Source organism: Eptatretus burgeri, chromosome 5, assembly GCF_056783735.1.
Source record: "Eptatretus burgeri isolate ZD-2024b chromosome 5, Ebu_testis_v1, whole genome shotgun sequence".
NCBI classification, from domain to species: domain Eukaryota; kingdom Metazoa; phylum Chordata; class Myxini; order Myxiniformes; family Myxinidae; genus Eptatretus; species Eptatretus burgeri.
In genome coordinates, this window is record NC_140965.1 from 101,887,361 (window position 1) to 101,911,039 (window position 23,679).

General features: G+C 46.4%; 2 protein-coding genes and 2 non-coding genes across 5 annotated transcripts in view; 1 reads left to right on the forward strand and 3 right to left on the reverse strand.

Moving 5' to 3' along the window:
• Nucleotides 1–17,068, reverse strand: part of LOC147027074 (guanine nucleotide exchange factor VAV2-like) — a 141,359-nt gene extending 124,291 nt beyond the window's left edge. Inside the window, exon 1 of one of the 2 annotated variants that reach the window (XM_085883232.1) lies at nt 16,928–17,068. In XM_085883232.1, the coding sequence (XP_085739358.1) occupies nt 16,928–17,014 (87 nt within the window). In that variant the 5' untranslated portion in view covers nt 17,015–17,068. The remainder of the gene's footprint in view (nt 1–16,927) is intronic. The other variant, XM_085883231.1, reaches the window with a different exon arrangement.
• On the reverse strand, nt 3,437–5,078 carry LOC147027076 (uncharacterized). The gene is made up of 3 exons (XM_085883228.1): nt 4,448–5,078; nt 4,156–4,350; nt 3,437–4,058 (listed from the first exon to the last, which is right to left on the reverse strand). Exons 1-3 carry the CDS (start codon nt 4,538–4,540, stop codon nt 3,768–3,770), a joined length of 579 nt encoding a protein of 192 aa, XP_085739354.1. The 5' UTR covers nt 4,541–5,078; the 3' UTR covers nt 3,437–3,767.
• Nucleotides 14,528–14,614, reverse strand: TRNAR-UCU (transfer RNA arginine (anticodon UCU)). The gene is given in 2 exon segments: nt 14,528–14,563; nt 14,578–14,614. It is a non-coding gene; the product is annotated as a tRNA-Arg (tRNA).
• Nucleotides 15,453–15,537, forward strand: TRNAR-UCU (transfer RNA arginine (anticodon UCU)). Its single transcript is given in 2 exon segments — nt 15,453–15,489; nt 15,502–15,537. It is a non-coding gene; the product is annotated as a tRNA-Arg (tRNA).
• Nucleotides 17,069–23,679: the final 6,611 nt, after the last annotated feature.

The following is a 23,679-nucleotide window of genomic DNA, read 5'->3' on the forward strand; positions in this document are numbered from 1 at the left end:
ATTAAATCAGTCTCGTAAGGAAGAATATTATCCACTTGGTATCGAGAATGAGTTTTGTGGAGCCACGATTAGTAAACAACAAATAAAAGAATTTAATAAGGGTAAATATAATAATGGTTTTGCCCTTGTTTATCTCATGAAAACAGAAAAAACAGGATTATATATAATAAGTAAGGAAATACAAAATGATTTAACTATGGGAAGATGGGGAGGTGTTTCGTGCCATAATATTATTCTAACATATATTTCTAATACATAAATGACAGCAAGAAGGCTTCAAGAAAATTATCATTTCTGTGTTCAAGCATACCTTCAAGAAAAGGGTATTCGGTATTTTAATAAATATGTTCTACAACATAAGAATGAGGTATTTTCAATAAAAGATTGGCATTATGCTGATGTTGATAAACCAACAACTTTAGATTTAATTAGAATGTTAAATAATGAAAAAATTATAAGGTTAAGAAAAGGTAAGGCTCTTTTAGAAATTCAAAAGAAATTTTATTGGTATCCTGTTGTAAAAAAAAATATTTTGGATACAGGAATAACAAGAAATCCTGATGAATATATGTATAATATTCTATGGGGTGTAAACGATTCAAGTATAGTAAGGGATGAGGAAGGAGTTGAAGAAGAGAGGGAAGAGGAGGAAAAGGAGGAGGAGGAGAGAGAGAAGGAGGAAAGAGAGAAGAGAGAGAGGGAGGAAAGAGAGAGAATGAATAAATATCAAAATATGGAAACCAGTGAGATTCAAAAAAGAATAGAGGTATTAAAGAAATTAACTTATCTCACCAGGGAGGAATACAAAGAATTAAAAAGTCTATTTACAATACTTTCGACAAGACTATCGACATCGAGAAGACATGTATTTTAATTCAAGTTTTTTCTTAAATAAATGGAGGAGAGAGTGAAGGCATTTCTAAGGATTCTTTATGTTTTAAAAATTAAGATTCAAATGTGCATGTTGGAAACTAAAAAGGTTTTTGCACTCTGCAGAAATTTTTCTCATAAATAAATGAGTTATTGTCTCAAATGTAAAAAGAAAACTAATACTAAAAATATTTCATATATTAAAAGTAAAAATAACAGGGTTATACAAAAAGGTATATGTTCGGTGTGTGGTTCAAAAAAATCAATTTATCTCCAAACACAAACTCGGAGGAGATATACAAAAGTTTTTATCAGGAAGTAAATTTACAACTACTGGAATACCAGGGGAATTACATCTTCCAGGGTATTCTTTCTGTGGTCCAGGCACAAACTTGGATAAAAGATTAGATGAGGCAGACAATCCTAAATCCTGGAGTAAACCAATCAATAGAGTTGATGAAGTGTGCATGAGACACGATATTGATTATGGGAATACCACAACGTTGGAAGAAAAGCATGAAGCCGATAGAGAAATGTTATATAATTTGTCTCTGATACAAAATCCAACCTTGAGAGAAAAAGTTGATAGGTTCATCGTGAAGAAGATGATTAGTGCTAAATTGAAACTTGGACTTGGAAATTCAAAAAACTTATAGGCTCTAATGATGCCATTAAGACTGAAGAGCAATTAGCTGATGAATTACATAAACCAATATTCACAAAGTTTCAGAGAAGGAAAGTTTATTCCAAGGAAGTTGATTATATCTGGTCTGCTGATTTGATTGAACTCAATAATGATAAGGGGTACAAGTATGCTTTAACCGTTATTGATTTGAGGAGTAGATATGCGTGGGTTGTCCCTTTAAAAAACAAAACAGGTAATACTCTTATGTTAGCTTTTCAACAGATATTTAATAAAAGTAAGAGAAAACCTAAGAAATTGTGGACTGATGAGGGTAGAGAGTTTTATAACAAGACATTTATGAATTTTTTAAAAATAACAGTATTACATTATACAGTACCTTTAATGAAGGGAAGGCAGTTGTTGTTGAACGTTTTAATCGTACCTTAAAAGAGAGACTATATAAAAAATTCACACAACTCGGTTCACAACAATGGTTATCTTTTATTCAGGATATTGTGGATAAGTATAATGACACGATTCACACGTCAACGAATATGAAGCCATCAGAAACATTTACAAAATTAAAATATGAAAAAGAGATTAATGTCAGAAAACCTAAGTTCAAAGTTGGTGATATCGTAAGAATATATAGGTGGAAATCTCATTTTGAAAAGGGTTTTACTGAACGATGGACGAAAGAACTTTTTAAAATTGTTGATGTAATAGATACAGTTCCTTGGACTTATAAAATATATGATTTGGAAGGGGAAGAGATTTTAGGTTCATTTTATTCACAGGAATTACAAAAGACAAAACTAAGCATATAATACACCTTTGTGGACACCAGAGGGACAAGTCCGAGGTGTATTACAGTATATAATGTGTGTCAAGGGGGACGTTCTTAGATCTGTGAACCCCAAACACAGAATCCTCAACTGAATAGTCAAGGCTTAACTTTTGTTTGTGTGTGTGTGTGCAATGGGAGCAATAGGTTGGCGCTTCACTCCCTCCTACTATACACCGTTGTGGACACTCGAGGGCCAAGTCCGAGGTGTATAACAGTATATAATGTGTGTCAAGGGGGACGTTCTTAGATCTGTGAACCCCAAACACAGAATCCTCAACTGAATAGTCAAGGCTTAACTTTTGTTTGTGTGTGTGTGTGCAATGGGAGCAATAGGTTGGCGCTTCACTCCCTCCTACTATACACCGTTGTGGACACTCGAGGGCCAAGTCCGAGGTGTATAACAGTATATAATGTGTGTCAAGGGGGACGTTCTTAGATCTGTGAACCCCAAACACAGAATCCTCAACTGAATAGTCAAGGCTTAACTTTTGTTTGTTGATGTGTATGTGTGTGTGTCCCAACCCTCACATTCAAAATCTCAACCCCAACCCTCACATTCAAAATCTCAACCCCAACTCAATCCTCGCCCAACACAATGTCTTTTTCAAAATGAGATTTCCACCTATATATATATATATTTTTACGTTTTTTTTTTTTTTCTTCTTCCAATTCTGTCTTTTAAGGCTTTCAGGTTTGATGACGTAGAAAGGGGGAGTAAGCCTGCACTTTCTTCCCAGAACTTTCTTGATCTTGCTCCCATCAAGCACCATCCAACAAAGAACTACATCGATAGGTTTAGATCCCAAAGAGTGATAGCAACTCCAAAAGTCTCCAAAATATAAATAAATAAAATAATAATAATAATAAATAAATAAATAAATAAATAAAAGCCCCCAAAAAAGTTTCAAGTGTCCAACATAAACCCAACTTTCCAAGTCTTCAAGGTATAACCACATTCCCGTTGAGTTTCCAAGATATGTATCACATTGTGAGTTATCAATCCAGAACCCACATTTCAAGTATTCAAAGTAAAACCAACTTACAAAGTCTCTTAAGGATAACTCATTTACTGATTTTTCAAAATTTGTGAGTCTCCAAGGTAGGACCCATATTTAGAACCATCTTGGCAGAACCCTTTTCCTGAGTCTCCAAGGTAGTTATTTAAACCATCAAGGCAGAACTCATTTACTGATTTTTTCAAAATTTGTGAGTCTCCAAGGTAGGCCCCATATTTAGAACCATCTTGGCAGAACCCTTTTCCTGAGTCTCCAAGGTAGTTATTAAAACCATCAAGGCAGAACTCATTTCTTGATTTTTTCAAAATTTGTGAGTCTCCAAGGTAGGCCCCATATTTAGAACCATCTTGGCAGAACCCTTTTCCTGAGTCTCCAAGGTAGTTATTAAAACCATCAAGGCAGAACTCATTTACTGATTTTTCAAAATTTGTGAGTCTCCAAGGTAAAACTTGTATTCTGGCTCATCAAGGTATAACTTGTTCAGTGGGTATTGTCTTGATAACTCACAATGAGTACTATTGCTGTAAAACTCTTTTTCAGGATTTTGCTGGTCTCCAAGGTATAACTCTTTGGTTGGGTCATCAAGGACGAACTCGTTCTGTGGGTCTTGGTCGCTCATAAGGTCTTCAACCAAGCCAACAATTTCGCCCCAAGTTGTAGCAAAAGCAGTATTTTCATTTCGTATTTCAGACACAATTTCCTGTGAGAGAAAATAATAATGTATTAATTAAGTTATTTAATTATTAAATGAGTATGCTTCAATCAAAGTTTGAAAATAGGAAAATAAAAAATCTTACCTCAATAGATAAGAGGTTTGAATCCAGTTCATCAACTTGAAGGTTTAGTTCCATACAAGACAGAGAGTTCCAAGGAACACCAAAGTCATCCCACTCAAGGTCTTGGTCGCTCATAAGGTCTTCAACCAAGCCAACAATTTCGCCCCAAGTTGTAGCAAAAGCAGTATTTTCATTTCGTATTTCAGACACAATTTCCTGTGAGAGAAAATAATAATGTATTAATTAAGTTATTTAATTATTAAATGAGTATGCTTCAATCAAAGTTTGAAAATAGGAAAATAAAAAATCTTACCTCAATAGATAAGAGGTTTGAATCCAGTTCATCAACTTGAAGGTTTAGTTCCATAGAAGACAGAGAGTTTGAGACAAGCACACAGCACACCATTGCCAGCAAGAACAAATGTTTAAAATGGAGCCTGGGTTTGAAGCTTTTATAGAGAAAGACTGGTGGGTGTGGTTTCCTTTGGAAATTCCCTGGGCAAGCCTTGGCAAGCCTTCATTGGGAAATTTTTCAAAACCATAACATCCTGTAATTTTCTAGTGATTTCTTTGTGAGTCAGAGATGAACTGGAAATGATGTAAGAGTGGGCGGGGCTTAGCAAAAGTAGGCGGAGCTTAGGAAAAGTGGGCGTGGCTTAGAAAAAATACCTTATGAAAAGTGGGCGGAGCTTAGCAAAAGTAGGCGGAGCTTAGGAAAAGTGGGCGTGGTTAAAAGAAAAGTGGGCGGGGCTTATTGAATACCTTGTGGAAAGTGGGCGGGGCTTAACAAAAGTGGGCGGGGCTTAAAGAAAAGTGGGCGGGGCTTAACAAAAAATAACCTGTGGCTCAGGAGGTGGTCAAACAAGAGCATTAAGAGAAGTTTATCATTTCGTAATGGCACAAAAGGGGTATCTTAAAAAATATAAAGATTCAAATGTTTTGTTTGTCAATATTTTAGATGGGGATTATTGTGCAAAGAAAATTAAACTATTGAAGGAATTTGAGAATGAACAAATCTTTATAGGTTCAATGAGTGAGCTGTTCAACCCCAGGTGTTCAATTCAATGAGGTTCAACCTCCAAGTTAAAAGGGGAGACAAATAAATATACCTTGGGATAAAAAGGGGGTTTATTTTTAAGGAAAAAAAATATAAATCGCTGAAAATCCCCCATTCATTTACATGGGGAAAAGTGAGCCAGAATCAGTATTCTTACCCTACATATATATATATATATATATATATATATATATATATATATATATATATATATATATATATATATATATATAAATATATATATAACTGAATATACGAAACTATAATATACCGTGGTGCCCCCAGCATCCGAACGCCCCATTGTTTGAACAAATTGGAATCCGAACAATTTTTTCGAGAAAATTTTGCCCAAAAACCTAATACATTTTCAAAAAGCGAACACAACGTGGCGTTCATGTTTGTTCACGTGTCTCCCCCACCTGTTCGAGCCGCATCTTCGCGCTTTGTTCATTCAGTTCGTCGGTGGAAGTCCTCGTGAAAGCATCTCTCGTGTGTCGATCGATACTTTAGGCCTCAGTCACATTTGCTCTACGGCGAGGATACGGCGGCCGTACGCCCTCTGAATTGACATAAACGTGCGGCGGCCGCAGAGAAACTGAGGTGGCCTCAGGTTGGCCCTACGCCGTATGGCTATATTTTACAGGCCGTAAGGTCGCCGTGGAATTATAACGTGGAGTTATAACTTTTTTCATTTCTACGTTCGCCGTAGAAATTCGACAAGCCGAAACAAAAGCACTGGCAAAAAAAAAAAAACATTCACCCATTCGTTACCGTCCGTCTGGCCACACGTTCGGCTTAGGGTCACCCTGCGGTCCCCCTGTGGTCGCCTTGCGGTCGCCTTACGGGCACCTTGCGTCTGCCTTGAAAATTCGATGGCCGCCGCAGGAACGCCCCAAGGTCACTGTGCGACATCAAATCAAAGACTGTACGGCACCCCACGTTTCCGGTCTCCACAATTTATGAATACCCCGTGCAGCTCCCCGAAAAAATAAAAACATATGTGATTGCTACATTGTGTGACCGTGGAAATACTACGGCCACTTTATAATTGCTAGTGCCCATACATTTTGTAGACCCTCCGGCCGCCGAGACAAATGTGATGGGCCTTACCTCGGGTTTTCACCTTGATTTGTGCTGTTTTTTGTTTTTTTAATCATCTTGCGTGTTAATTAATAACAAAAAAAGCAATCCGATCACGTGGTGTGACGGACTGTCGGGCAAGGATTGAATTTCACAGCAAAACCAGTTGTAATTTGGAATATCCATGATTACGTCAGCCCGATGCGTTTGATGCGCTGCCCTGGGGGCAGCGCTCTCACAGAGTGCGCGAGCGATCGGAACCCAGGCCGGAGCTCGAGCCTGTGTGAACCTTTGGATGTGGTGATTGTACCAGTTTACATACAATACACCGCCACCGAAGGTCATTTACTCATCTTATTTTACCTTAAACATGGAGGCGACCAGGGTTGCGTCAGGAAGGGCATCCGGCGTAAAACATGTGCCAAATCACAATGCGGATCATACGGATGATCCGCTGTGGCGACCCCAAATGGGAGCAGCCGAAAGAAGAAGAAGAGAGAAGAAGATTTTACCTTAAACATGGGGAATGTCAGTTTAAAGTGTGTCTTGAAAGTGGGTTTTCTTTGGGTCCACAAACGGATTAATTCACTCCATTATTTCTTATTGGGAAAATATTTTTGGAATCCGAACTTTTTGCAATCCGAACAGCCTCCTGGAACTAATTAAATTGGGATTCTGGGGGCACCACTGTGTATAGACAAACACCAATACTCCGATCTCTAGCGGTAGCGCACGGTGGACGCACGGACGACGCAGACTGCCACGGAGGCCTTCGTAGGTGCACGGCGGGCGTAGGGGAACCGTGCGTCGACCCTGCGTTGCCCGCAGGTAGTCACAGAGACTGCAAGGCCACCGTACGGCGACCGTGGAAATAGTGCGGCCGCCGTCATTTTTAGGGGGTTGGGAAAATTCATTTTTCATTGAGAAGAGCTTACGGCAGCCGCACGAACAACGCAAGCCCACCGTACGCCCTACGTACGGTCGACGTGGAACACATGTACATCACAGCTTGGCTTGTCGAATTGCTACGGCGAACGTAGAAATGAAAAAAAGCTATAACTTCGCGCTATAATTCCACGGCGCCCCTATGGCCTGTAAAAAATAGCCAAACGGCGTAGGGCCTCTCTGAGGCCACCTCAGTTTCTCTGCGGCTGCCGCACGTTTCTGTTAATTCAGAGGGCGTACGGCCGCCGTATCCTCGCCATAGAGCAAATGTGACCTAGGCATAATTAATCGCGTGGGTAGATTACCGAGAGATTGTACCGAAACGGGACTGCTTGGAAACGAGCCGCTTAAGCAGCTCGCTTTCTTTTTGGGATAACCGAGCGGTGTATTATCGCGCAGTCCCGTTGGACCCGATCACTTTACCGGCTATTTAAAACCAACTATATCCCGAATGCAAGATGGTAGCTCAATTGGGGAAAGAGCACACAACGAGCAGATTAACATTTAAACATGCACATTTATTTCCACACGTATGCAGTCCGGTATTCATGCAAGAAAAGCACGTATACAATCAAGCAATGAATGCAAAACACGCATGCAGTTATGCAATGGATGGGGGTAGGGACAAGACGCGAGCAAGACACAGCGCTACGAACATCTATTTATTCTTTAGTCACTTATACACAGTTCTACTTAACGGACTCGGCGCCACAACTTTCAGACAAAGAAAAGCAAGGAAAAACCCCCTCAAAGACAAGGGGGTAGACTGGACCTCTCGGGGTCTTTATGACATGGAGCTTTGAGGACCGAAGGAGATCCAAGAGGCTGCGCAGGTTACCTTCACCTCGCTGGGGTGACCCGCGTTCCGTTCCGTCCCCACGGCAGCTAGCGTAACCGCGGCTCGGCCGTGGCCTGGTGATTCAGGCCCCAGCCGGCAACGCCTGAGAGGAACGAACGGGTCTTTGCTCGTTCTGAGTTGATGCTCTCTTAAAGAACCCGTCCGTCCCTCAGCGATGCTCGGACTGTTCCGAAGCCCGATCACCTCAGACCATTCAGTGCTGGTTGGCGAGCTCTCTCCGGCTCTCTCCACGTCCCGCACACGAACACGCAGCTCCGCGTGGCACAGCAGGCTTGGCCGTGCTCCCCGCTCGCGTCTCCCCCACTCTCCTCAGCCTCTCCAACGAATGCAGGCTTCAGGCTCCAGGTGCTCCGAACCCTGACAGACACTCCACAGACTGACCGCGCTTGGCGTTCCGGTCGCCCTTTTATAGGGCCCGAGAGACGAGATCTGATCTCCGCACTCTCACCTCTGACCCCCACTGGCTCCGCTCCTCTCGCTCTCTTGATCCGAATTCCGAGGCGAAGCTTGCACAGAGCAGACGTGCGCGAATACAGCGACCCTGCGCAGCGAGAGGACGTGCACGAAATCACCGACTTGCGCGGCGAGGAAACCCCCCGAGTCTGCCCGCAGCGATGCGGACTCGCCGTGGCTGGCGCCAAGATGGCATCGTTTCGGAGACGGAGGTGAGGCGATTTTGTTCGTGTTAATCTATTGGGAGAGATGTGGATTAGGAGATGGTGAGGAGATGTCGTTGTGAAGGCGGTTGTGGAGAGGGTGGTGGGTGGTTGGCATTGCGGAGAAGGTGGTTGGTGGTTGGCCTTGTGGATGGTCCAACATAACGATAGTAAAAGAAAAACGGCGACCTCAAAGATCACAGCCCGGGTGACACGAATAAAACCCTTTAGACAACGGTGGGGAAATCTATCTGAACACAGACTTATCGGCATAACTGATCAAAGGACCTATATGGTGCTCTGCAAATTTCCACAGCCGTAACAATACAAAGGGGGTATATAATTTATAATATAATGAAAAGGTGGTATATAATTTATAATATAATAAAAAGGTGGCATATAATTTATAATATAATAAAAAGGTGGTATATAATTTATAATATAATACAAAGGTGGTATATAATTTATAATATAATACAAAGGTGGTATATAATTTATAATATAATAAAAAGGTGGTATATAATTTATAATATAATAAAAAGGTGGTATATAATTTATAATATAATAAAAAGGTGGTATATAATCGGCGTTTTCTGAATCTAATTGATCTGAGAATAAACGGGATTGAATGAAACTCACACCATGACAGTGATGAAGAAGAAGTTGAAGGAGGAAGAGATTCAATGCACGGTTTTACACAGAACATGGTGGTTAAAAAGAAAATGTTGCTGTTTGGGCGTGTATTATCGCCCCGGTACTCTGCCTACCCTCCCCTTATGCTTCCTTCCCCTCCTCTTATGCTGCCTTCCCTTCCCCTCCTCTTATGCTGCCTTCCCTTCCCCTCCTCTTACGCTGCCTTCCCCTCCCCTCATGCTGCCTTCCCCTCCCGTCATGCTTCCTTACCTCCCCCCCCTCTTGTGCTGCCTTCTCCTCCTCTTACGCTGCCTTCCTCTCCCCTCATGCTTCCTTCCCTTGCCCTCATGTTTCCTCCCCTTTCCTCTTGCGCTGCCTTCCCCTCCTCTTACGCTGCCTTCCCCTCCCCTCACGCTTCCTTCCCTTCCCTCCTCTGATGCTGCCTTCCCCTCCCCTCATGCTTCCTTACCTTCCCCTCCTCTTGTGCTGTCTTCCCCTCCTATTATGCTGCCTTCCCCTCCTATTATGCTGCCTTCCCCTCCTATTATGCTGCCTTCCCCTCCCCTCATGCTGCCTTCCTCTCCTCTTATGCTGCCTTCCCCTCCCCCCACGCTGCCTTTCCCTCCCCCCGCCTTTCCTCCCCCCCCCCCGCCGTGTGAACATTCCAGTTAGCGAAGTGATGGTTGTATCTGCTAGTGTATAATAAGTGATATTTTCTAAATCTAAAAGACATAAATTGTGGAAAATTGACGAAACTTCCTGAAATATGAACTCATTCTGTAACTTATCATAATAAAGCGGTGTACCAAGTTTAACATTGAACATGTTCAAGGGGGGACAGGCAGAAAAGTCTTTAAAAGTACGGGTGTGACGGACGGATGGGCAGACTGACAGCACATCTGTAGGATACTAACATAATAACAAGGGAGAGGAGGGTGACAAGGAAGGAAGGGGAGGGGAGAGGAGGAGGAAGAGGAGAGGGGAGAAGAGTGGGGAGGCGGAGGAGGGGAGGGGAGAGGAGAAGAAAGGGGAGGGAGAGTGGAGGTGAGGGGAGGGGTGAGAGAAGAGGGGAGAGGAGGGGAGGGGAGAGGGGAGAGGGGAGAGGAGGGGGAGGGGAGGGAGAGGAGGGGAGGGGGAGGGGAGAGTAGAGGGGAGAGGGGAGGGGAGAATAGAGGGCAGAGGGGAGAGGAGAGGGGAGGGGAGGGGAGAGTAGAGGGGATGGGTGAGGGGAGAGGAGGGGAGGAGAGGGGGGAGAGTTGAGGGGAGGGGGAGAGTAGAGGGGAGGGGAGAGGAGGGAAGAGTAGAGGGGAGGGGGAGAGTAGAGGGGATGGGTGAGGGGAGGGGAGGGGATGGGTGAGGGGAGGGGAGGGGGAGGGGAGGGGAGAGTAGAGGGGAGGGGAGGGTAGAGGGGAAAGGAGGGGAGGGGAGGGAGGGGAGAGGAAGATGACGAGGACAGAGCGAGCACACGTGGTGAGGGAATGTGAATGAAACATCTCACCAGATATTTAAATAAACACCTCATACCAGGTTCAGGTCCCTCCGAGACCCCAGCACGTGGTGCCTGCATCGTCTGTGCAATGGTTCCCAATCGATGGTTCTTTGTCCATGCTTTATCTTTCAATGATGAAGGACAAGCAATTGGAAGCACGACGCGGATTTTCGTGGTTTTTATTTGTTGGTCCGACTCGGTCGGGCTCGGGGGTTACAAACACCGAAATCACAGACCCACAACGGACCCTCGAACCATCAGGTCACCCAGGTTGGTAAATTATAGCGAACGCAGTGAGCTTCATACTTAACGCGTCCACATGAGAGAATAGGGAAGAAGAAGAAGGAGAAGAAGAAGTAGAAGAAGTAGAAGAAGGAGAAGAAGGAGAAGAAGGAGAAGAAGGAGAAGAAGGAGAAGGAGGAGAAGGAGGAGAAGGAGGAGAAGGAGGAGAAGGAGGAGAAGGAGGAGGAGGAGGAGGAGGAGGAGGAGGAGAAGGAGAAGGAGAAGGAGAAGGAGAAGGAGAAGGAGAAGGAGAAGAAGAACACAATATCCTGGCTATTTGGAATCCGTGTCGTTGGATATAACCTTTTGCTTCCGGTTGTTTTTAAATGCTGTGCGGTGTATAAACACGATTGGGTTTTATTTCTATCTTGTGAATATTACTTAACGCGTGCACATGAGAGAATAGGAAACAACAACAACACAATACCCTGGCAATTGTGAATCCGTGTCGTTGCCTCTGACCCTTTTGCTTCTGTTTTTTTTTTGTTTCCGGTTTTTGTCATGGGGAATGATGCATGCCGGGAGATAAAGGCATCGTCGGAGACATGAAAGACCCAAATATCAGACATGGTGTATATTTCCTCTACTGATTTTAATAAAGATATCTCCCGCATCATGAAAAAATAATTTTTAATCGTGATTTACATTATTTGATCGCTGATCCCGAATCCAGGCCGAAGTCACCGGAAATTGCATATCAGTTGTGAACAAGTTATAGGTAAAGTCAGAAGCGAATGGAAGAAGAATTCTACGTTCGCTTCTCGTATTTATTTTTTTAGATGAGATCCTGTTCTAGGCAGTGTAGTTGTTGTTGTGAAGATAATGTTGAGGTAATATTTATTTTTTTAGATGAGATCCTGTTCTAGGCAGTGTAGTTGTTGTTGTGAAGATAATGTTGAGGTAATATTTATTTTTTTAGATGAGATCCTGTTCTAGGCGGTGTAGTTGTTGTTGTGAAGATAATGTTGAGGTAATATTTATTTTTTTAGATGAGATCCTGTTCTAGGCGGTGTAGTTGTTGTTGTGAAGATAATGTTGAGGTAATATTTATTTTTTCAGATGAGATCCTGTTCTAGGCGGTGTAGTTGTTGTTGTGAAGATAATGTTGAGGTAATATTTATTTTTTCAGATGAGATCCTTTTCTAGGCGGTGTAGTTGTTGTTGTGAAGATAATGTTGAGGTAATATTTATTTTTTTAGATGAGATCCTGTTCTAGGCGGTGTAGTTGTTGTTGTGAAGATAATGTTGAGGTAATATATTTTTTTTTAGATGAGATCCTGTTCTAGGCGGTGTAGTTGTTGTTGTGAAGATAATGTTGAGGTAATATTTATTTTTTTAGATGAGATCCTGTTCTAGGCGGTGTAGTTGTTGTTGTGAAGATAATGTTGAGGTAATATTTATTTTTTTTCAGATGAGATCCTGTTCTAGGCGGTGTAGTTGTCATTGTGAAGGTAATGTTGAGGTAATATTTATTTTTTCATAGCAAAAAGACTGTTTAATTTTAAAGACGGCATCAGCCCACGTGTCCTCAAAGCCTGCTCTTCTGCTCTTGCTCACCCTCTCTCTGTTCTATTCACCCTCTCATTTGCCCAAGGTCATCTGCCATCTGCTTGGAAATCTGCAAACATCACTGCCCTGCATAAAAAAGGTGCAAAAACAGATCCCTATAACTACAGACCAATCAGCCTTCTCCCAATCATCAGCAAGGTGATGGAATCCATCATCGCCTCAGATATGAAATCCTTCCTCTTCTCCAATGGCTTGATTTCCAATCATCAATTTGGTTTCAGACCAGGTCACTCTACCCTGGATATGCTGCTTCTGCTCTCCCATCAATGGATGGAGGTCCTCAATGCCAGACAGGAAATCCGAGCCGTATCCCTGGACATATCACGTGCTTTTGACACAGTCTGGCACCCTGCCCTACTCACCAAACTCTCTTCCCATGGTATTCAAGGCCATCTCCACTCATGGCTCGCAGACTTCCTCTCCTGTCGCAGTCAACGTGTGGCCCTAAATGGAGTTCTTTCATCCCCTCTTCCTGTGCAGGCTGGAGTTCCTCAAGGTAGCGTTCTGGGCCCTGTTCTTTTTCTGGTTTTCATCAATGATCTCTCGGACTCTCTGGAAATTCCTCTATATCTCTTTGCCGATGACTCCACCCTCTGCCGTACCATCTGTCATCCCTCAGACCGGCAAGCAGCAGCTTCTTCACTCACTGCAGATCTGGATAAAATCACAAACTGGTCCAACACGTGGAACATGTCTTTCAATCCGGACAAATCTCACACTCTCACTATGTCTCTTTGAAAGGACTGTTTAGAAAACCCCCCCATCCACTTTCTCAACAATCCTCTGGAAGAAGTCTTTTCTTTCAAGCTTCAAGGTCTCACTATCTGCCATGACCTTTCCTGGGAAAGTCACATTTCCAACCTCGCCTCAAAAGCCAGTCGCCGACTGGGAATCCTCCGTCGTGCTCAGTCCTTCCTCGGCCCTCTTGAGCTCCTGACCACTTACAAAGCTTTTGTCCGTAGCCTGATGGAATACTGCTCTCCCCTCTGGGCTGGTGCTCCTGCCTCCCACCTTTCTCGGCTTCACGCTGTCGAAACCAGGGCATTTAAGATCATCGGCATCTCCCGCAATGAAGCTGAGTCTTTGGGCCTCTCACTCAATCACCGCAGGTTGGTCGGTGGTCTTTCTGTCTTCTACCGACTCCTCTCCAGCCTTGCCCCCCCTGCTCTCTCTGCGATTTGTCCCCACCACATTTCCACAGGGCGCTCAAGGTCCGCCAACAACCCCCTTCTGGTAAAACTACCAAAATCACGAATCACTGCTCATCTTCACTCTTTCATTCCTCTTTTTCCCGCCTTTGGAATAAACTTCCTCACTCTATTCTTTCCCATTCTTCCCTCCAGGCTTTCAAAACAGCTGTTCACCACCACCTCTTATCTTCCCCCATCCAAATCCTCGATCTTTTCTACCCCCGATAATCCACCCAAGCCCACTTCCTTCATTTCTCCTGCTTTCCTTCCTGAAAGTCCCTGAAATGTCCATCTTCTCCTCGCCATGTTCCCCGTCCCATCCCCATCCCTCTCCCTTCCACAGTTCACCTAATGTGTCTGTTCCCCACTGTTTTGTCCCTTCCACTCCCGCCCCTCTTGTCTCATGCCTCCTTGCTGTGAGTTGTGTGTTTGCTCTCATACGAGCCTCGACCAAGGTATACAAAAAAAAAAAAAAAATTTTGATATATTTAAGAAGCGAATGTAAGAAGAATTGGACGTTCGCTTCTCGGCTTTGCCTATTCCATATTAAATAAACAACACCACGTGGCACATGCCGACATCGTCACCATTTTAGGAAATTCTGAAAGGTGGGAAATAAAAAAATTAAAAACGCGACTCCGACGGGACTCGAACCCGCAACCTTTGAATTACTATTGCCCCACTAGAAGTCCAATGCGCTATCCATTGCGCCACGGAGCCTTTGTCGAGGAGATAACGTTGACGTGGCTCTCTTGAGATGTTCGTGTGTTCATTTCGAGTCCCTCTTTTCGTTGTTGAAGTAATACCAGGTTGGTTGAATCAGCCTACCATCATTCAGAGGTGGGTAAAAATAAGTACCGGCTCACTGATAATGGGGCACTGCATCAGCGACACAGCCACACCCCCAGCAATGACGCAACCAGCAGCCACAGGCTGCGCACGAAACACAACAGAGACCTCTGCTGTCATATTTGCGGAAGTAATGAATAAACGGACTTCGTGACGTCGTTCCTGGAAAACCACGTTCTCTCCGACAAATCGTCCCTTGCCGCTCCATTTGCGTACCTAATATGTAGATATACCCTTCCGCCCGACTGACACCTTTCCTCGACCACCACCTTCATTTTGACTCCTCTGAACTGCACTGAACCAATCAGATTCGCTCAGTAATGACGATAATGACGTCACACTCACGTCAGACCCATCACGCCCAAAAAGGCAAAAACGTCAAGTACGATTCTGAAATTATTCCTTTTTGCATAGTTATGCTTCCTTAAATATTGTTTATTATTATTGTGATTATCAGTGGAATGACAATTGACAACACCGTAATGGACGCGTCGTCACACCGAAATGGTGTTGTGCGTCTTGTTCCACTTTGAATCGGCGTGTGGCGCCAGAGATACCTCAGGAAGAAAACGCCCGTGAGCTCCTCTTTGCGCCTTCGGCTCGAAATGGGAGCAAACATGAACGAGAAAAAATACAAAATACGAAACACCAACAATGAATAACGAAATCAAGTCATTATAAGGACACAGATGCGTATTGAAACACGAGTGGCTCCGTGGCGCAATGGATAGCGCATTGGACTTCTAGTGGAAGCAGCAATTCAAAGGTTGCGGGTTCGAGTCCCGCCGGAGTCGCGCAATTTTTACCAATCCGCAGAATATATATATATTAGCGACGTTAAATCAAGAAACTTTGAACTTGCGACAGTTATTGATTATTGCTGTTATTATTGTATTATTCTTGTACTTAAATGTCACCCGCGCAGCGATTACGTGAAAAGGATGATGCGGATAACCTGCGCGAGCGCGCGCGCCACCCCTGCCTGCACACGCTGTGCACGCTCAGCCCCCTTCCTTCCCTCCCACGTGATAAAACGGACATAAAAGAACAACAACCGCGCGCGCGTTCACCGAGGGAAGACAGCCGCACGCACCGCTTCCTCCACCACACACCGCTTCCCCACCACACCACTTCCCACACCACACCCTGACCCCACCACCACTTCCCACACCACACCCTGACCCCACCACCACTTCCCACACCACACCCTGACCCCACCACACCGCTTACCACACCACACCCTGACCCCACCACACCGCTTCCCACACCACACCCTGACCCCACCACACCGCTTCCCCACCACACCGCTTCCCACACCACACCGCTTCCCACACCACTTCCCACACCACACCCTGACCCCACCACACTCCGACGCCACCACACACCACTTCCCCCACCACACCGCTTCCCCCACCACACCACTTCCCAAACCACACCCTGACCCCATCACACCGCTTCCCCCCACCACACCACTTCCCAAACCACACACCGCTTCCTGCTCTCAGCACACAAGATCCTTCTCCCATTCCCGCGTCACTGATCGAATTTAAAAAAAAACTTTTCCTTCCTCTTTCCTTTTCCCGGCTTCTGGCTTGTGATGGGACAAATTCCCCAGTGTGCATCGTTTTAAACTCCCATTCCAATTATAAACACACGCCATTCCTTGAGTTTGCTCTCGCTGAGCGTCGGGCGACTTTGGACTGCAGGAAAAGAGCAAACGTTGAAAAAATCAAAAACCAACCAATGAAACCTGAACCAATTGTGAGGTCATCAAACAATTCAAACATTTCACCAAATCGATGATTTTCATTTAAAATCGGAGATGTACGTGGTTGGTTGGTTTGTTGTGGCCGAATGGAACGGTCAAGATTCGATCGACAAGCCGAGATTGCTGAGGATTCGCGGATTTACTCCGAGGTCCAGATGAGCCGAGTCTTCGGCGCGCGCGCAACGCCGGGGTTCGAATCCGGCGCACGTGCGCAGGTAGCCCCTCCCCCTGCCCCCCCCGTACCGATCCGAGAGCGGATTGTTACGTCACTCCGTGCCGTCGCTTCAACCGTTCGCGATGGTCCTGCGCGACGTGATGTGTTCGGGAGTGACCGGAGCATCTCGCGGTGCATTCAGCATGCCGAGCACGAACAGCCCTCCCTCTCCCCCCCCCCCCCACCCCGTGGCGGATCTCACCATAGCCGCAGCTCCTGGACGGCAGATGCCATAGCTGCTGAGCCCCCAGAAGAGCGTTATTTGCACAAGGAAAAGAGCTTGGTGCATTCAAGGACATCGTTGCTTCCAATATCCATGGCTGCAGGTTTCTGGGAACACAGCGCCACCTTGCGGCCACTCGGTGTGCAACGCATTGATTGGACCCGAGGCAGCAGGCGGGCGGGTGCGTTGAATGCGGTGGAGGCGCAGCGCCTTATTGGTTGCCTGAGATGAGGGTCGGAAGGGATCGGGTCGGGGGTTTGGGGGACGTCGGGCTGCGATTCACCTCTTCAGCACAAAGGAGGTTTGGAGTGAGGTGGACAAATAAAATAGACTTTCTCACCTTCCTTTGTACTTCAATGTGTCTCCGCACCAAGATGGGAATCATCATTCAGACCAGAAAACCGGTTAATACTGTGAAAAGTCGATTCATTTGTGACCATGTGCTGTGAGACGATGTTTGACGTCCTATCAGGCACAACATACCATATACCATATATAAATAATAATCATCATAATATAATGGACGTAAGCCTGGAACTTCAAACACACTCTTCTCCGAACATATTCTGTTCATATTTCCGAAATCTTCACATTATGTGTTCCATGTATTTACGCAGGTGATAGAGAATTCAAAAAATCGAATGGAGATAGAATTTTCAGAGGGAATCGATGACGTCACAATCAGCAGCGTTCAGCAGCAAACCGACGGGCTGGGTCCAATTATGACTTTTATCCTGCCATGTTCTTAATCTGTTGATGGAGGTAACATTGAAACGATGAACATGTCAAATCGTTCGTGTTACTCAGCCGGCACTATGTGTCAAGGTCAACAATCTAAAGCCACCGGTCTCAAACGCTACCATGGGCACCCAGACACGCCACCAATATGAACCGAGATATTGAATGCGGCGCAAAACATCCAAAGAAACTACCGTAACTGAGTATTGTGAGCCGTCCTGTCCCCCATACCCGTCGTAGACTGGTATCTAATAGTTTTCATAATTACCCTTGTTAGAGGGTATTGCATCTGACTGTCTGTCTACCTGTCCGCACCGAATGTGCTCACGGCGGCCACAAGTGCCACTGGGTGGGAGCCAGTAGTACACATTGTCTTTTCCCAACAGACTACCTCCGTAAAGTATTGTTACGTTTGAGGGGGGGGGGGTATGCATTCAAAGGGTAATTAGGATGTTTAATTAGGTATGCCATGCTGTTCGAGTGTACCAGGATCTCGATGTAATAAGTAGCAATTCAGTGGTGATAAGTTGTCTAGTAAATGTCCATTTCTTCAAGGGGGAAATGATAATTGTCACATAATTAGATAGGGACACGGGATAGAGTAAGTGTGTCTGCGTAAACCCCTTTTAGTATTCTCTGGAGGCTTGCCGTGACGTCACAGGACAGTGCTGCGGATGGCTCCGCCCCGTGATCACGATTGGCGGAAGGCGACGGCGCAGGGCCAATAAAACGGCTCGATTGGAAGTGACGAGGACGGGAGGACAAAAAGGTTCTGTTCGGGATCGAAAAGAAAGAGGAAGAAGATCGGTACCGAAAAAAAACTGTTCTGGTGGAGGTTGTTGTGCTGGGAGCGTGCTTTTTGTTCGATCCTTGTTTCATTGTGTCTTGGAGCCTTGCTGAGCCTCGTGCCCCACCTTGGTTGGCTCTGGGGTTCTGCTGGCTCGGAGTACGGGGTCGAACGGCGGGCGGACCTGCCTCCCTCTCCTGCTCGCGGTTTGGCGCCGGAGCTGGTTCCCTGGCGGCTGTGAGTGGATTTGGGCCAAGACCAGGAGGTCGACAGCACCACGGTTTCTCCTGCCCCCCTGATGAGAGCAAGGCCAGCTCGTCCGATGCCAATCCAGGGACTGTTGCGTCCACACCACGGTCCAGCCTGACCACCAGGAATAGCTTCGTTGTGTGTGTGTGTGTGTGTGTGTGTGTGTGTGTGTGTGTGTGTGTGTGTGTGTGTGTGTGTGTGTGTGTGTGTGTGTGTGTGTGTGTGTGTGTGTGTGTGTACCTGGCGCCTTAGAGGGTTTGAGATTTGTATATTCATTGGAATTGTCTGTGTTTTTCCCCACGCCCGATCCCACACCATCCCGTCGAATCGCCCCGGATCCCTCTTCTTGCCGAGTCTTGTTATTTCTGGTTAGAGGAATAAACGTTATCAACTCAGTGAAAAGCGACTCGTGCCACCTTCCTCGTCCCGTTTGCGGTGGAGCGATTAGAACCGCCATGTTTGGGTTATAAATAAATAAACCGCCTCCATCGTTTCGGCTCATTCTACGTTGGCGGGACTGTTCAAGTCCCGTGGACGTCACATTGGTGTCAGGAGTGGGATGTTCGAACCCCTCTAAATTATATTTGGTATCGGGAGAATATACCAAGATTAAAATCTCGCCACGAATTGGAATATAAAATTATTACAGAAAAGCGCGCGAGCACGGGAAAATTTTGGCGGGATTTTTCAAATTAAATTTAATTGGCGGCAAACGGGACTTCTGCACCATGGCGGATGTGCAGATGTTTGAGGAGGAAGGCCACGTGTCTGGCAGCGAGTCGGGGGAAGAAGGGAGAGACGGGGGTAGGGTTGGAACCTCCCCCATTCCGAGCGTGGACCGTGCTTCATCGCCCGTAACGGGGCCGGCAGCGCCGGAAACCGGTGCGATGACGATCCAGACAATTTGGAACGTTTAATAGCGGACATGACGGTAAAAATGGCAAATCAATTCGTGACACAGAGGGCAGAAATGACAGATCAATTGGGGGTAATGGGGGCACAGTTGGGTGCACGGATTGATTTAATGAGGGATGAATTGGGGGAAAAGATGGAGAAAATGAAAACTGAGATGCAGGAGTGTGTGGATGTTAAATTGGGAGAAATACAAAGTAAATTCGAGGATAGATTGGAGGAAACAAAGGTAGAAATTACATTGGAGGGGGAAAATATACGGAAAAAATTGGTAGATAAAATTGATGCAACGAACATTCAGGTTGATAAAGTGGATGAAAGCCTGGAACGTCATCGTGCCTGTGTGGATGCTCGTATGCAGCTGCAAGTAGAAGAGTGGGGAGAGCTGAGGAAGCAAGGGATGAATTTGGCGGAGGAGGTAAAAGGATTGGAGGCTCGTTTGGACGAACAAGATAAAATTATGAGCCAAGATGAAGTCTTGGATAAAGGCCTGGTAGAGCCGTCTTTTGTAAGTAGAGTGTCTGGCTTGGTTGAGGAGCAGCTATAAACTCGCGACGGAGCCTTGGAGGAGGTTGTGCGGGCCCAGAAGATCCTGCGGGAAGAGGTGAATCGGTCCATTCAACGTTTGGAACAGGAGGCAAAATTGACCCATGAGACCCTCACCACAAAACATCTTTGGCCACAGTGGGCTCCGAAATTGGATACGCAGCCACAAGGGTGTTTGATCCCTGGGCTGGATTCGGACAAGGGAGAAACTGAGAAGCGGGCCACCGTAAAAGTGATCCCCCTGGTAAATTTTGACGGGTCAGGGAGCCTTGAAGCTTTTCTGACGCAATTTGAGTGTATTTCCCGACTAAACGCGTGGAATGAGCGGGAACGTACAGGGAATTTGGTGGCAACGTTGCGGGGACCAGCCGCAGATGTGTTAAACGTGATCGCGGAGGGATGTTGACCAGCTCCCACATTTGCGAGGCGTTGAGCCGTCGGTTTGGGTTCGCGGCGAACTGTGATCTGGTGCGGGCCTAGCTCCAGCACCGCAGATTAAAGCCGGGTGAGACAGTGCAGGAGCTGGCACAGGACATTTACCAATCGGTCAGGATCGTGTATCGGGGCCTTACAGTGGAGGCATGGGACAGACTGGCACTAGAGAAATTTTTAGCTGCTCTTCCTGACCCTGAGGTCCGAGCGCTAGTGGAGCTACAGGATCCACCCACCGTTCACCGAGCGGTTGAGTGCGCAGCCAGGCTGGCCTCGAGGAGGCGGCCGGGTCGGGTGCCAGAGAGGCCATCGGTGACGGTCTGACAGGCGGAGATTCAGGATCAAGGAGAGGGGCTGCGAGAAATTGGCATTACCCAAATGTTTCAGGAAATTTGCCAGAAACTGTCAAGTTTGATAAAGGGTAATCCGGTAGTTACTGCGCCAAAGCGGCGGGGTCCAGCCCAGCCAATAGAGTAATTCGATTATGGCCGAGGGGGTCCAGAACCGGAAGAGACATTTCACCGATACTCACGGGGGCCTTTTATGGGGAGTTGTTTCCGGTGCGGGCGAAGAGGACACTTCTTCTTCTTCTTCTTCTTCTTCTTCTTCTTCTTCTTCTTCTTCTTCTTTCGGCTGCTCCCGTTAGGGGTCGCCACAGCGGATCATTCATATGATCCGCATAGTGATTTGGCACATGTTTTACGCCGGATGCCCTTCCTGACGCAACCCTGGTCGCCTCTTACGACACAGGGATATGGTACACCTATTTTAACCGGGGTATACACCGGCCCAGTATACTGGTACTCATTTCGCCGACCTTGGAAGGATGACAGGCTGAGTCAACCCCCTGGTGTATTAATTCAGTGGCCCAACGGGGCTTGAACTCAGGACCTTTTGGATCCCAAGCCGCTGCCCTAACCACTGCGCCAACACCAGGATCGGGCGAAGAGGACACATGCAACGATATTGCCGGTACCCGGCGATGGAGGGACCCTCCAATCGACTTTTAGACTCGGAGAGGGTGAATCCTCCTGCTGAACCGCCAGGTCTATCCGAGATGCCCTTTCATAGGTCGGGTCTGGAGATCACTGTCGGGGGTCGGGGAGACTAGATCGGGCTGAGCATATAGGGCCATGCTCGGCTGCTGACATTGTGGCGAAGTGCCTCCTTTGGTGAAAAATAGTGAATTGTGGGAAAATTGGCATGTGTTTGTAAGTTCTGCTGGGTTTTAGAGTGACAATAGGGACAATGGGTAATTGGTAACCAAGCGGGCACGAGTGGCTGTCCAATGGCTGGTGCGTGGATCGGGTGAGGAGAAGTGCTGTGTGAGTTGCTTCAAGTTAAGAAGTGAAATGTATGGTGCACACATTGATTTTTTATTGGACATGGTGTGGTAACAGGGAAGGTCATGGTCGGCGAAGTGTTAGAAATGCAGGTGTCATATGTAAGGCCGATGGGGTGGGAGAGTCATGTGGGTTTTGTGGGTGGGGATGATGTGCTTGTCCACAGGGATTGCTGAAGCTCACGGTGAGCGGGAATTGCGACCCCCTTCAAGGTGATTCACCACCTGGTGGCTTATGGTGACAGTGTCTGGAGGCAACTGGGAGAGGGTCTGGTTGGGCGACCAAGGCAGGTAGGACCTTGGCGACCCAGGAAGGCCAGAGGAGCCAGTGAGACCCCTTCCAGAGTGTTGTACGGGATTAGAGCTGATGGCTACCAGGGGGGAGGGAATCAAAGGGAGCGGGGCGGAGAAACGTCCGGGTTGGACTAAAGATTACCTGTGGGCATGGTTGCACCTGAGATGCCCCCATCATCTTGTGGTAACCCACCCCACGGTCACGACGGGATTCAGCCTGCATGATTAAAATGGGGACCATGACCTAGAAATGTGATGATGACCATGGTGTGAGTGTTGTGAAGATGTATGGGTCCCACTCGATCCCGCACAACTTGACATGTGCAGCAAGGGCATGATGTCCGCATAATTTTGGGGCAAGCAAATTTGAAAATTGGCTCCCCAGGTAACGCTGGGTCTATTAGCATCCACTGGGGGAGGCGGTCAAGTGTAAATATCCTGTGAATAGTGTCGTTAAGGCTTAGAGTAGGAATGTAAAGTATAAGTGTTGTGTTTTTGTGGAATCTTTTGTTTCCCCTCCCCAGATCACTGGAAGAGTGTTGGGCAAGAGCGATGATCCAGAGGATGGAGTGCAACTTCGCTCAGTGCTCTCATGTGATAAAATAAAAAATAAAAATAATAAAAAAACGAATGATTGTTTAGGCGAGGATAAGGCCATAAGGGGGTAGTACATTAAGCAGGATAGGTAAGTTAGCTGTGACTCGCTGCCCATTGCCCCTCCTACTTTATTTCGTTAGGTTAATTAGGTGTGAGTCAGTAAGTGTTAAGGCTGGTACGGTAGCGCCTGTGATATACCTTGCAGGAGCTGCGGTACCAGAGGAGGGGGCGTTTGAGGGGGGGGGTATGCATTCAAAGGGTAATTAGGATGTTTAATTAGGTATGCCATGCTGTTCGAGTGTACCAGGATCTCGATGTAATAAGTAGCAATTCAGTGGTGATAAGTTGTCTAGTAAATGTCCATTTCTTCAAGGGGGAAATGATAATTGTCACGTAATTAGATAGGGACACGGGATAGGGTAAGTGTGTCTGCGTAAACCCCTTTTAGTAGTCCCTGGAGGCTGGCCGTGACGTCACAGGACAGTGCTGCGGATGGCTCCGCCCCGTGATCACGATTGGCGGAAGGCAACGGCGGTGGGCCAATAAAACGGCTCGATTGGAAGTGACGAGGACGGGAGCATAAAAAGGTTCTGTTCGGGGTCGAAAAGGAAGAGGAAGAAGATCGGGACAAAAAGACCGTTTTTTGGGGTGGAGGTGGTTGTGCTGGGAGCGTGCTTGTTGTTGCGCTGATTTGGCCCTGTTGTCTTCGTATCTTGTAGCCTTGCTGAGCCTCGTGCCTCACCTTGGTTGGCTCTGGGGTTCTGCTGGCTCGGAGTACGGGGTCGAACGGCGGGTGGACCTGCTTCCCTCTCCTGCTCGTGGTTTGGCGCCGGA